Here is a 15,313-nt window from a genome sequence, read left to right on the forward strand (position 1 = left end):
CTGCGGGGCCACAAGGTACTTCTGGTGGCCCCATACTGGCCAGAGAGACTCTGGTTTCCACTGCTGCGCAGGCTCTGCTGCAGCTCTCCATGGCGCCTCCCCTGCAGGAAGGACCTCCTTTCGCAGCTGGGGGGTCAGATTTGGCACCCAGATCCCCGTCGCCTCCAGCTCTGGGCTTGGCCGCTGCAGGGCCCGACTCACTGCTGAATGTTTGCACTGCGACCGTCAGGAATACTATTCTATCCCCGTCCCCGTTGCCTAGTAACGGGGACGCTGGCGAGTCTAACGCCGCTCTGTATGGCTTGTTTTTATTCAGTATTTTCAATATTTCTCACGATTGCATTGAACATTATTATTTTTTTTTGGTCTTTAGTAGTTTAGCTAAGTTTACTAGTTATATATAGTCACTTTTCGCTATTGTAAGTGCGCCAGTTTTCTTAATTTTTACGTGTTTTAGACGTGGAGTCGTACAGTTGGTGGACGCTGTTGCCTTTTGAACGCCGCTGCTGCTGCTGCTCACCGGAACGTCATTCTGAACATTATTTTTTTCGAGATTTTCTTTTTCTTTTTCTTACTAGTCTTTTAACTTTTCATCAGTTTTCTTTTGCTTACTTTCAACACCTTCTGTCTGAAACCCTTCTGGACCTCGGATCGGACTACAAAGTTAAGTTGAGTAAGTGCCTCGGTTTTCTTTATTTATTTATTTATTCCTGAACGTTAAACGTCTGCGTGTTTTGTTTTGTGTTTTGTGCGTGGAGTCGTGCAGCTGTTGGTGGATGACACCTGCTGGCCGGCTAGACTGCTGCTAACCCCCGGCGCCGTCCAACTGGCTTCCCCGTCTCCAGCGTAGCTACAACCGGCTTGCTCCACTCCTCTGCCTCCGCTGTGCTGGCTCTGCGGCTTCACCATAAGCCACAGAGCCCTGGAAACTGGTCCCTAGCTAGCCAGCTTGTGACCAGCTGGATGCTACCTGTCCGTGCCACTGCTGTCAGCTGTCCGGGACCTGCCTGCAGCGCTGGGCCATTGATTAGCTGGCTGCCGGGTGAGCCATTGCGGGTTGACTACATGCTAGCTGGCTACTACAACCCTGCCCTCCGTCATCGTCCCCTGCTTAAACACTGGTATTCCATCTCCGAGCTCCTCCAATTACGCTCTTCACCATGCACTCCTTCCGGACACATTATATCCAACACAATCAAAGAACTCAGACTCCTTCGTCGGCCACGATATGTCCACAGAGGCAGCCGGAGGACGTTTGTTTACTCCGGCTCAGAAAATTCAATTTCCTCACTGTGGGCCAATCGGCACCCGCCAAAGACGCAACCTCATCAACATTACAACCACACCGTGCACACTGTTTATCTCACTCCGCTACCCAGAGCTCCTCAACCTGTCACCAAAAAAAACTCATCTCTTCTGAAATTTGCACTTCTAAACACCAGTTCACTCAATAAAAAAGGACTTCTCCTCAGTGAATTTATTTCTGATTCAGCACTGGATTTTCTCTGTCTCACTGAAACCTGGCAAAAACCCATAGACTATTTTTCACTCAATCAAGCCACGCCCCCTGGATACTCTTACATTGACAAACCTCGTCTGGATGGTCATTCTGGTGGTGGAATTGCCATCATCCATCGCCATGACATTAAAACCAGTGCAACATCCATCCCAACCCCTTCTTCATTTGAATCCCTTTCTTTTAAACTGTCTGGTCCCAAGCCCCTGGTCATTGCAGTCATTTACCGTCCCCCTAAGCCCGACCCTGCCTTTCCCTCTGATCTATCGGCATTCCTTACCCAGCTCTGTGCTATATCTCCATCCGTTCTCCTCTAGGGCGATTTCAACATTCATGTGGACTCCTCTGTCTGCAAACCCGCAATCGAACTTCTGGAAATCTTTTCATTCTTCAACATCACCCAACACATCGATTTTCCAACTCATACCAAAGGCCACACCCTGGATCTGGTTGGTTCCACTGGCATCACAATCAGTCACCTGGCCAGTAACAACCTCCACATCTCCGACCATCTGGCCATTACTTTTCAAACTCACACTCCCTCCCCCCATGAGAAGCAAAAACGCACCATCACTTTCCGCAACCTCAAATCCATTAACTCATCCTCTCTTTCCACATGTCTTTCTGAGTCTATCGCTAAACTCACCATCACCCACAACAACTCCCCCGACTACCTGGTTAACTGCTATAACTCATCCCTCTCATCCTGCCTTGACCAGCTTGCACCTGTTCAGTCTAAATTGGTCTCATTCTCCCACTCTGCCTCATGGTACACTGACGAACTCCGCCATCTCAAATCCAAACGACGCCAACTGGAACGGCTTTCCCACAAAACAGGTCTTACCGTCCACCAGGAAATGTACAAACAACACCTCCAGCTATACAACGACTCCCTGAACTCAGCCCGCTCCTCCTACTACTCAGGAATCATCCAGTCTGGCAGCAGCAATCCAAGGACCCTCTTCAACACCATTAACACACTCCTCAAGCCATTGGACACCATCTGTCACTCCTTCTCAGTTGAAAAATGCAATAACTTCCTATCCTTCTTCAATGATACAATCAGCACAATTCACAGCCAGTTGACCATCGACCCCGCACTACGACCCAAACCGGATCTCCCCCTAACCACCGGTCAATCCTTCTCCACATTTGCTACCATCACCTCCTCTGATCTTTCCTCCATAGTCTCAACCATGAAATCAACAACCTGCAACCTGGACCCGCTCCCCACCACACTTCTAAAGGCCTGTCTCCCCATTCTCTCCACCCTCATCACTAACACTGTAAACTCCTCTCTATCCTCCGGCCATGTTCCCTCCTCCCTAAAGCTTGCATCAGTCACCCCCGTACTAAAGAAACCCGGCCTGGATCCTGATTCCCCTAACAACTACCGCCCCATCTCCAATCTACCTTTTCTGTCTAAAATCCTGGAACGTGTTGTTGCCAAACAACTCATCACCTACCTTGACACCAACGACCTCTTTGAACTCTTCCAATCCGGTTTCCGCTCCAAACACAGTACAGAAACTGCCCTCCTCAAAGTGACCAATGACCTTCTGCTATCCTCTGACACTGGCTCCCTAAATATCCTCATCCTCCTTGAACTCATTGCTGCCTTTGACACGATCAATCACTCCATTCACCTCTCCAGTCTCGAATCCACCCTTGGCATCACTGGCACCGCCCTCTCCTGGCTTGGATCCTATCTCTCCGACAGACATCAATTCATCGCCATTAACAACAGTCAATCAGCCACTACTCCTCTCATCCACGGTGTCCCCCAGGGTTCTGTGCTTGGTCCACTCCTCTTCATTCTGTACATGCTTCCTCTTGGTCAGATCCTTCGTCACCATGGACTCCGGTTCCATTGTTACGCCGATGACACACAGCTTTACCTCCCCTCCAAAACCATCAGTCCTTCCACCCTCTCAACCCTCTCCAACTGTTTGACTGACATCAAGACCTGGATGCAAAACAGCTTTCTCACACTCAACTCCAACAAATCCGAAATCCTCATCATTGGTCCTGACACCCTCACTCACTCCACTCTGAACTTCACCCTTAACATTGACGGCTCCACCATCACCCCCTTCACCAAAATCCGTAACCTTGGAGTTATCCTGGACCCCACTCTCTCCTTCCTCCCCCATGTTAACCATATTACCAAAACTGCCTTTTTCCACCTCCGAAACATCGCCCGCCTCCGCCCCAACCTGTCAACTACCGTGCTGCGACACTCATCCACGCTTTCATTTCATCCAGGCTTGACTACTGCAATGGTCTTCTCTATGGCACCACCAACAAAGTCCTCAAAAAACTTCAATATGTCCAGAACTCAGCTGCGCGCCTCCTCACTGGTACCCGCTCCAGAGAACACATCACACCTGTCCTCCGTGAACTCCATTGGCTTCCAATTAAACACAGAATCAACTACAAAATCTTACTCATCACCTACAAGGCCCTCAACAGCCTAGCCCCCCCCTACCTTGCCGACCTCCTCCATCACCACGCCCCCTCCCGATTCCTCAGGTCCAATTCTGCCAACCTGCTACAAGCTCCACGGACTGAGCGACGGACTTGGGGTGATCGGGCCTTCTCAGTTGCTGCCCCCACCCTTTGGAATTCACTCCCCTCCCACATCAAAGTCTCTCCAACCCGCTCTTCTTTCAAATCTGCCCTCAAAACATACCTTTTCACACTAGCCTTCCCCACCTAACTCCCACCTTATTCTTCATTAACCTCTGTTTTTCTTTTATTCCTAGTCTGTCTTACATAGTTTTGATAGGGCAATATGTAAAGCGTCTTAGAGTACCATATTAAGCGCTATATACATTTTATTTATTATTATTATTATTATGAGTGCCAGGGCACCAGTATGCCAACAGATGGAAGTTATTCTCTGACTGGTGTAGGGGTAAGACAGTAGACCCAGCACGTTGCTCCGTGGCCACCTTTCGGGAGTTTCTGCAGTCCCTCCTGGATGGTGGTCGCTCTCATTCCACCTTGAGGGTCTATGTGGCTGCTATCTCTTCCCGACATGAGACGGAGCCACAGTGGGGTGCCACAGGTTGGTGTCCCTCTTCCTTAGGGGGGCCCTGAGGCTGTGTCCCCCTAGGAGTCTGAGGACTCCAGCTTTGGACCTGCCCCTGGTGCTGGAGGCCATGTCATCACCTCCTTTTGAGCTTCTGACCCAGATAGGATTAAAGTGGCTGTCCATGAAGGTGGCTTTTCTGCTCGCCATTACCACTGCGAAGCGGGTCGGGGAGTTGCACGCCCTATCCATGGCAGATACATGCCTGCGGTGGAACCCTGATGGCTCAGGTGTGGTTTTATGGCCCAATGTGGCGTTCCTGCCCAAGGTGCTTTCACGCACCTATTTTAACCAGCCTATCCAGCTTGCACGTTTTTTCTCCCCATCTGAGGGGATTGAGTCCGAGATGCTGTGCCCGGTACGGGCGCTTAGGGCTTACATTGCTGCTACGGCCGGTATACGGCAGTCCGAGCAACTGTTTCTGTGTCACAGTGGCCCTAACAGAGGTTGTGCCTTGTCCAAACAGAGGCTGTCCCACTTGGTCGTCAACACCATTAAACATGCCTATGTGGCCAGTGGCCGCCCCCCGCCATCTGGGTTGAGGTGCCACTCCACCAGAAGCATGTCGACGTCGTGGGCTGCACTAAGAGGTGTACCCCTAGAGTTGATCTGTGCCGCGGCATCATGGACGTCGCCGGGCACCTTCACAAGGTTTTACTGCGTCATCGTCATCGTCGCCAGTCCCCAGTCAGTAAGGATGAATTAGAACGAACGTTACGAATGTAACTACGGTTCTATGAATCCTGGATGACCGCCAGAGCGTTCAGTCACTCAGAGGTGTTCTTTCGAGAAGATTCTATGAACAGATCCTCTGATGACACCGGAAGATATAGCCTTCCCGGTGTCACGTGGGGGTCACAGGTGACTATGTTGGTATTAGGTACTCAAAATCCGCATGCGCGAGGTGGAGATCCAGTGCTTTAAGCACTGCCTCTGGCGGTCATCCAGGATTCATAGAACCGTAGTTACATTCGTAACTTTCGTTTTCTGGACTGGTTGCAGTAATAATCTCTGTCCACGCGGGGCGCTCGCAGGCGAGCCCAGAATGAATGGGAGCCTATGGGGTTTTACCCTCAGAATCCAGTTTTCTCACAATGTAATTTTTTGTCAAGTAATTTGGAAGTTGCGTTCAAAAGGGGGGGCTAAGATAATAAACTCAGCTGAATATTAATTTTTTTAAGTTCACGTATCTGTTCTAAAAAGGCTTTAAAAAAATTAGGTACTTCTTCCTTTCTTGATCTCTACAGTTGGACCTTGATGCTGTGACAACGGACAAGTCTTCTTCCTCTGTCCTTTTTCCCTGCCTCTGTTCAGTATGTTCAGTGTTGTTAAATAATTTCTCATTTTTTTGTTTATTTACTATTAGTTACTGTTCTTATTGTGTTCTTGTTAGTGTGATGTTTGAATAAACTTGCCTGTTGCAATGTTGGTATAATGTTTGTATAATTACTGTTTGACCTAGACCATATTTCTCATTTAACAAACATGTGTAGCTTATAATGTGTTGCAGGGCAGAGAAATTAAATTCAATGACTTAAAACAAACCCATCTGTAAAGATCAGTGAATGCATAGAAATCAATGACAAGTGGTGTGGATGGTTTTCCCTCTGTGCAAGGGCATTAGCCCATGAACTAGTAAGTCCTACAAAAAAAAAAATACAGTAATAGCAGATGTTGAAGTTGTTAAATCATTAACAAACAATTTCTATGGAACAATCGGTTAAGGTAAGTTAAGTGCTTGAGTCTCGACACTTTAGAGAATGTCTAGCGCGCAACTATAATAAGCCATGTGCGATTTTACCCAGGCTCCAGCGCAACTTTCCCTACCAGGTGCAGCCTCAGGTAGCCTAGGACCATTCATACAGGAGCAAGCAAGAACGTTACCTTATTCTGTCCTTTGGAAACGAAAAAAAGGACAATCCGTTTCCGCTGTTGGAGCAGTTTATCATTGCACATTTACAAGGATCTTTTTCTTTTTTAACGAAAAATAGACAAAAATGTCATACCGTACCATGTATATAACACATTGAACATTGAACACAAGAAATTGAAGAAATTCCATTTGTACCCATGTACTTTCACCATACATAACTATATAAAAAATAAAAGTGGCTGCAGGAAAATATAATTACAGTACGCAAAAATTAACTTCGACGGAAAGTCTTCCGATTATGCTTCAGCTTCAGATGCCATCAAGAGGGGACTCTGGTCATAATCAGTCGCAAGTCCGTCCCTGACCATTCAGTAGCAGAATGCTAGCATGTACGGCCAACAACGGCCCAAACTGTAAGAAATCGAAAGGACATAAGTACTCATTCATTTGACTTTTGAACTATAATCTATAGTTCAAAAGTATATTGAACTTGCGGAATCTACAATAAAATTTGCGATATTTCAACGACAAGCAGGTGAAAGAGATATATTTAGCCGTCTAGCCCCATAGACTCCCATTCAATCTGGACTCGCCCGCGATCACCACCAGTGGATTTCTGATGGAACTACAACCAAGATCGGTACAATGGGGCGTATGGGAAGTGCATAGGCTCTTCGTAGACGGGCTCTGGTAGTACGCATTCGGAAACGTTTTCCGTACTACACAATGCGTACTGAGCATTCGGACGCGCTATATTTGTGGCGTACTACAAAATGCATACTATAAAGCAGTCAAGTATGATTTTTCGGATTCAGCCCAAAACACTGGCTCTAGCTCCGAACTAGCAGTGAGAGCATTATTTGCTAGAGGCGATTGGTCCATCCACATACGGTACTCCAGCTATCTTAAATAAAGACGTTATAAACAAGCATCAAAATATGCGCCCCATATTCTTGCAGTGTACATAGGGTGAGTAGTGGTTTCAAATAATGTGATTCTGCAGCAGGAGCATTATTTGATATAGGAAATTGGTCTATCCACATAGGCTACTTTACCCCAGCTATCTTTAATAAAGACGTTATAAACAAGCATCAAAATACGCTCCCCATATTCTTGCAGTGTACATAGGGTGAGTAGTGGTGTAAAATAATGTGAAATACGTTATAAACAAGCAAGTATTGCAGATGCTCACCATTTAACTTGAATTTTGAAGCATACCTCCTAAGGTTTAATTTCTGGGACTTATCAAAGCCATTCGGGAATGTTCCCAGCAGGAGGTCGAACGATTGTTTCAATCTTTCCTCCATAGCTATACAAACACAAGTATTTAGAATTTATGTAACACGATAAATATCTTGTTATAACAAGACAAGATGTCGTCGTCCCCCTCCCCCTCAACCAACGAAATCTTTCTCCGCTCCCAGACCCGTAAAGATAACACATATATCATCTTATTTCAACATTCATCAGAAGTGTGCACATATTTACGTGCTTAGAGGTGAAAATGCGCAATGTTAAACATATGTGTAAGATAATTGCGCAGTTAGGGTTAGGGTTACCAATAGAAAATAAATGACAAAAAAGGAAAGTAGATCAATATAACACAGGGGTCTCAAACTCAATTTACCTGGGGGCCGCTGGAGGTAGAGTCTGGGTGACGCTGGGCCGCATCATGTATTCCACAAAAAAGTACAAATATCCTTCTTCTCAAGCTTTACTATTAACAGTTCTGCAACATGAATGCTTTTTTGACCATGAATGGCTCTTTTGAACATGAACGGCTCTTTAAACAATGAACCTTCTTCAGAACATGAACTGTCCCTCTGAACATATGGCTTTTCTTGCCTACTCCTCCTGATCACTGCTGCTCTTCATCTGTTCATCATTTTAACATGGGAAGAAAAAAAAAGAAAAAAGCCCTAAACGCGCAGATGATTGCGGCAGAGAAACTGAGTAGGTTAAACTTCCAGGGTTGAATATTTTTGAGAAGAGATGCATGTAATAATTTCCTAAATGTATTACATGATTTTATCTCATGATATATAAATTTCAATTAATATGTGTCGGCCTCAACTTGATACAAAACACTCTCCCACTGGACACACACACACACACACACACACACACACACACACACACACACACACACACACACACACACACACACACACACACACACACACACACACACACACACACACACACACACACACCTACCGACGTATCCAGGCCCATGCAGTTATAAAATGCAATCAAACATGTCAAAACATAGACATTTTCTATAAATAGCCTACCAACATTTGCAGTAAGAAAAACTGATTATATAGGGTTCGGAGGTCCTGTCTTTGAACTACATTAAAATGTACCAAAGACCTTTTTGCGTCTCTGTCACTGGAAGCAACAAATTCCTGACAGATCGTTTTGCGATCCACAAGGTCAAGTTTAGCCTTATGAATGTGACATAGAGCTACCTGGTTCAATCTTCCCTGTCCTATTGTCAAACGGAGCCACGTCTTGAGCCTTCTGAGGGCAGTGAAGCTTCTTTCAGCTTCTGCGGATGACGCAGGCATGACTAGAAACAACCGGATGAGAGTTTCCACTCCGTGAAACAAACTACGCATTATACTAGATATCTATGTATAATATGATTTATTTAGATATAGAGCTCCAGGACTGCCGCCAGAGCACCCGTATTGTTTTAGAATATTTACAGAACACTGCCAAAAGCTGTGTGCGCCGCGCCATTGCGATAGAGACAATTATCTACGACCGTGCGAGTGCCACGTGTGTGTGTCTGTGTGTGTGAGTATGTGTGTGTGTGTGAATACACATACTGTAACCCAAGTGTTGTACATTTCTTTGTTATTTGGATATGCCTCTCTGAAGTACATAAACCGCGACATGGAGGAGAAAGGGATCGTTGCCCGCGATTGTCTCCCACCGGAGCCCCGCTGCCTGTTGCCTGCCGCCGCGAGGGACGCGGCGGTATATCTAGATGGGTATTTCAAACCGTGAGCAGCTTTTACTTCTTCTCCACCTACAGTTTGATCATTACGATCATTCAAAAAAAACATGCGATTTCCCAGACATTTGACCGATGGAACCAGGAGCCTCGGAGGCGGGACTTATTCTTCAGAGGTCTATGATAGCAATAGGGCTATATTTGTTAGTTGAACATCAATATTATACTAGTTTGATTATAGTACTAAGGCTACATCTGTTAGTTTTCTATTCAACTTATTTGTTGAATAAGTTGAATAGATTCTGTGGACTGAATCAGTTATCACTGATTCAGTCCACAGAATCAGAATCAGGATCACTGATCCACAGATCAGTGATAGCCTGGCCCAACCAGGTTCAATCATTCTGGCCCCCTAATCATCCTCCTGTATAATTGGCTGACTCATTAATTCCGTCAATCTCCACCTCAAGCTGGTGTGTGGTGAGCGTTCTGGCGCAGATTGGCTGCCGTGCATCACCCAAGTGGGTGCTACACACTGGTGGTTGTTAGTGAGGTTCCCCCTTCCCTGTAAAAGCGTCTTTGAGTGTCTAGAAAAGCGCTATATAAATTCAATCCATTATTATTATTAATATAACATTTATTCTTTAACTTGATTTAGGATTAAAGTGTATTCTGAAGTGCAAATAATATTACAAAAACATGTTCCAAAAGTGTTACAATACAGCTGTTATTTATTCACAAATACAAAGTTAAATCAGATCACATTGATAATTTTGGCCTTATTTACATGCATCATATCCAGTTCAATTGGAACGTATTAACATTAAAGGCTACGCGCATTATATACAACACACCTTCAACGGGCCATGGTTCAAATGCCTCTCATAATAACCCGACAACACAGGTCTTTGTGACCAAATCCCTGTAGCTCTCGGTCCTGGCTTCACTGAAACATCCTTACCAAAATCTTTGTCAAACAAATAGCAATAGAGCACTTTGTGAAGGACTTGTATGGTGATTCACTGTTACTTGGATTCACCAAAATACATAAGTGCTTCGACGCCCTTACTTTCATTCATTGACTGGCAGGATCCCAAACTGATACTGGTGACTGATGTTTGAGTGAAGCCAGGATAGAGTTACAAAGGTTAGACCCCCAGACTGTTCTTGACCTTTAAGTTATTTTTTGGCACTCTTTTAACTGCCTCCGGTCCATCTTGGAATTCTGAAGACCATTTTGTGCTGATGCATGATGAGCCAAGGTTTCCCATCTCCTTACTTTTGCACATCATACAGAAATAGGCAGTGTTCAAAAATAGAAACCTCACACCATCAATTGAATGTGCTTGCAGAATATGCTGAGATCACCATGAGATCTACTTCTAAATTTCACCAAAAATTGAGAAATTCCACAACTTCAGCAGTGAATCTAAAGCTCAATGCCAACGAGTTAAGTGATCTTCATGTTAGATTAGGTGTCAGTCATTCAGTCCACATTTTAAACTGTATTTAGATTTTCCCTGGAAGCTATCTGCATGGTTTCTGGCTCAACTGGTTCTCACAGTTTTGCAGTTCTGCACAAATCTAATGATGCATTGAAGTACAAGTACATGTAATGCAGTGTTTTTAAGCGGTTACCGATATTCATTTAGTTAAAAAAAGATGTATACATATTCTTTGTGATTCACAGGATCTTTAAGGGAATGAAACAGTGATTTTATAAGTTCAGATAAAAAAAGCACAAAAGATGGGTTACAATCAGAAGGGCACTGCATAAAATCCAATAAAGTATTCAGATTCTCTCATATGGACACACACTCACACAAACAAAGACACATGCACACATACAAATGAATCAACACCCATGCATCCTTCCCAAGAGAAAAAATAGTCTACATATTGGTTCATTTTTAATTTTCAGCTCAACATTTAGAATGACTAAAAGCCAAATACAGAGTCTGCCCATGGTGTTAGTTTTGACAAGTAACATTGACTGCTAAGGTAGCTCGTGCTGCACAACATTTTAGCATAACAGCTACTTATCAGCAGAAAATACACAGACTAGAGCTGTACAGAATATACATAAAGGACTGTCAAAATCTTAAGTCCAAATAGTCCTTCCTTTCCTGCAAAACACATTTGCACGGCATAGTTCTACTTCTGCATATCTACACACTGGGCAATGTAAACAAAAAAACATAAAAGATCTGAACAAAATCACTCTGTAATATTAGCCGAAATTAGAACTCACATTTGAAAGAAAACTAAATATGGTGTGAGAAAATGTCCACTACCTCACAGAGCTGATGATCAATCCATTGTCAATCAGCCTTTCTTCAGGAAGGCGTTTTTTTGCTTTCCTCTTGTATCTTACACACACACACACACAGACACACAGACACACAGACACACACACACACACACACACACACACACACACACACACACACACACACACACCTTGTGTGTCAGCGGGCCACTTCCAGGCCCTCAAGGCCCAGCCGATGCCAGTCCACCCAGTGCTGACCAGGAAGGAGCTTCTTCAGGGGGATGAAAGTCTCCCCCAGCAGGGAGTTCTCCCAGAAGGGCCCGTCCCCCAGCACCCGCAGGTGGATCACCCTCTGGTCCAGGTCCCCGTGGGGGATGCGTTCATACACCAGCTGAGGGGAACAGGGGGAACAGTCAGTCAGCTGTACAGGAGGAACAGTCAGTCAGCTGTACAGGAGGAACAGTCAGTCAGCTGTACAGGAGGAACAGACAGTCAGCTGTACAGGAGGAACAGTCAGTCAGCTGTACAGGAGGAACAGTCAGTCAGCTGTACAGGAGGAACAGTCAGTCAGCTGTACAGGAGGAACAGTCAATCAGCTGTACAGGAGGAACAGTCAGTCAGCTGGTGGGTGGGGCTGTGCTCACCATCTCGTTGTAGGTGGGGTTGCAGGTGCGCCGTGCAGCCTTGGTCTTCTTCTTGCTGGTCTTTTGGGGGTCCGGCAGCAGGTAGAGCTTCACATAGGGGTCCGGGTCCGTCCCGTCCTGGAGGGGCTGCTGGTGTCAGTTACCGGTAAGAGATGAGGCACAACACACACACACTTTAACCTGCTGACCTATAGCCTGATGAACTTTAACCTGCTGACCCAGGGGGGAGTGAACCCACACTGTAACCTGCTAACCTTTAACCTGCTAACCTTTAACTTGCTTACCTTTAACCTGTTGACCCAGAAGGGAGTGAACCAACACATAACCTGCTGACCTTTAACCTGCTGACTCAGAGGGGAGTGAATCCACTCTTAACCTGCTGACCTTTAACCTGCTGAACCATACGGGAGTGAACCCACACAACAACAACTTACCAGGCCGCGTATGTGCATGACCATGATGAACAGCTTGTCACTCTTGTAGGAGATGGACAGCTTGACCTCCCCCATGTCCTTCCCCGAGGTGGGCGACCAGGAGAGCTCTGAAGACAAAGCATCAATTAATCTGGAGCACAACCAGAACACGGCCACAGAGAATCACCTCACCGCAACGTTGTTTTGGTTTCTCTCTCTTCTTCAACCATTGGTGGAGGACCAAAATAAATAATACATTCAATATTAACTATTGCAATGTGCTAAAAGAGCACATGATTTTTCAAACAGAAAATTATCACTAAGATGGTATGTGCTGACAAGAAGCAGGAAAACGTTAACCAAATAAATATATATATAAATAAATATATTTGAGATTAACTACTTCCTGAAACATGCATGACCGGATCAGGACTTTGCTCAGCATGTGACCTTGGCCTTGTTTCCCGATAACGATGGATCTTCGCTTGTACGATCATTCTCATGATGGATCTCGCGAACCATCGTGAATTTCTTTAGAGCGTTTCCCGAAACTACTCTTAACATGAACGTGATCACGACGTTCGTAGGATTATAACTGTCTACTGACACGGTGCTGAAATGGGCTCCGTACTGAGGGAGACGCAGGAATGTCGCAGGAAAATGGGGTTAAAATATCTCCCCATCAAGGCCAACAGCAGAGTAGCCAATGAAAATAATAGACTGCAATACTTTGAATGCTAAAGATATTAAAACACAATTGATTAGGCCTAAGCCGACATATGTATCGGTCGTAATGCTGAATGCACTGTGCGTACATTTTTTCACGGCATTTCCCCCCCATCCATATTACAAAAATCAAAAATAGCTTGAGTAACAACTAGGTGCCGAATTCTGAAACATGCTTTGCGCAGCAAAGACTTTATCTGATTCCGCATAAGGTTTCATTGATTGGCGCGCACTCTCTAGTCTAGAATATTTGTAGACATTAAAAATGCAACGTTCCATTCATTCATTATCATTCAAACGCAGAGGCTAGGCATTGACACACGGCTATTGTTGACTCGATTAGGGGAGCTTGGTCTAGATCCTGCCCATATTGTTGGGCAGGATGATGTAGGCTATAGCAGTGGTGTAGTCTACTTTATTGTAGTGGGTATACTGTGATGATTCCCTCCCAGCCTCGTACAAACCCGTCCCACCGGTACGTGTACGTGTGTGGCGCTTATGGGGTGTCGCACCACACTCACCAACGCAGGGGTCTACAACCCGCTGATTTAAGAGTATAACGATTATCAACAATCATGGAAAGCTGAGTAGGTTTACCAGTTTTAATAACAGTATGAACAAATAGAACACAAAAATGAAGTTGTCCTTTGTATGTCTATAGTAGCAATAGCACATGCTAAACAAGGACAAAATCTACTCAAAATAATTTAATGAACTGTTTACAACCATGACTAACCAGTGCATGAGAAGGAGATGACAGGAGTCTAATGTTTCACTCTTTCAATTGCTCTAATTTGAGCTCTTACTGATGTTATCTAACATACCATACAGTAATTGAATTGTGTAAAAGTGTGAAATTACTGCACCTTAAAAATGACCATGAATTAGCTATACTCTCATTTGCATAGTGATTAACATTATGAATTTCAATTGTGTATACCAACTGTATGTTGGCTGACATTTAGCTAACTTTTTTTCACTCCACTCTAACCAAGGATGCCTGTTTTTAAATTCCCTAGCCTGACACCCAGTCTGAAAGGCTGGCCAAGGGGTTCTCATCTAAAAGTAACAAGGAGATATAAAGTGGGATTAAAACATTGTCTTCTGTTGACTACTTATTATGTGGTTTACACATTAATATGGGAGGAGTGGACACACACACACGCACGCGCGAGCGCACGCACGCACACACACACACACACACACACACGCGAGAAGGAGGGGCTCGGCCCGCCAAACGTGCAGAGATGCAGGGGCAGCTTCGCGCTTCGTAACAGAGACAGGGCAGAGCGCGAGCGCGCAGGGGGAATTTTATGAATGGTGAATGTAGGCGATAACTTCCCCTGCTTAAAGTATTTTATTGCAGTTATACCCAACCGGTATTTGCGAAAAATAAACACAGAAGTGAAAGATCTGTCACAAGACGATTGATACGTATCCGTGCACATTTTTAAGTGGGTATACGCAAATCCTGGTGCGTTCCTAGTGGGTATACGGCGTATACCTGCGTATCACGTAGACTACACCACTGGGCTATAGGTCTTCGCTGCCACACCGATTCGGTCGCAGCTTGGCATGCCCGGTGATTTCACCTTTTTATCTCAAGTTTCCTGTATAAAACCGAGGGGGTCAACCCGGCGCGGGCTTTCTTGGTTCACTGGAGAAGGCGGGGCTGCGCACGGAGTCTAGACCTCTTTAGAATAATTTGTATTATTGCATACTCCCGAATGTTTTAATTTTTTTTTGGATGAAGACACCCGCATGCAATAATGAGTTCACGTCTGAGTGTAGACTACAAACGCGATTAACTATGGTC

At 45.1% G+C, this 15,313-nt stretch overlaps 1 protein-coding gene across 3 annotated transcripts in view; it reads right to left on the reverse strand.

Moving 5' to 3' along the window:
- Positions 1-10,153: 10,153 nt before the first annotated feature.
- pik3c2b (phosphatidylinositol-4-phosphate 3-kinase, catalytic subunit type 2 beta) overlaps positions 10,154-15,313 on the reverse strand; it is an 85,267-nt gene continuing 80,107 nt past the window's right edge. For 2 of the 3 annotated variants that reach the window (XM_030374518.1, XM_030374517.1), the window contains exons 31-33: positions 12,793-12,899; positions 12,359-12,487; positions 10,154-12,105 (exon numbers count right to left, since the gene is read on the reverse strand). In XM_030374518.1, coding sequence (XP_030230378.1) covers positions 11,914-12,105; positions 12,359-12,487; positions 12,793-12,899 — 428 coding nt within the window. In that variant the 3' untranslated portion in view covers positions 10,154-11,913. The remainder of the gene's footprint in view (positions 12,106-12,358; positions 12,488-12,792; positions 12,900-15,313) is intronic. The other variant, XM_030374519.1, reaches the window with a different exon arrangement.

This window comes from Gadus morhua, chromosome 13, assembly GCF_902167405.1.
Source record: "Gadus morhua chromosome 13, gadMor3.0, whole genome shotgun sequence".
NCBI lineage: Eukaryota > Metazoa > Chordata > Actinopteri > Gadiformes > Gadidae > Gadus > Gadus morhua.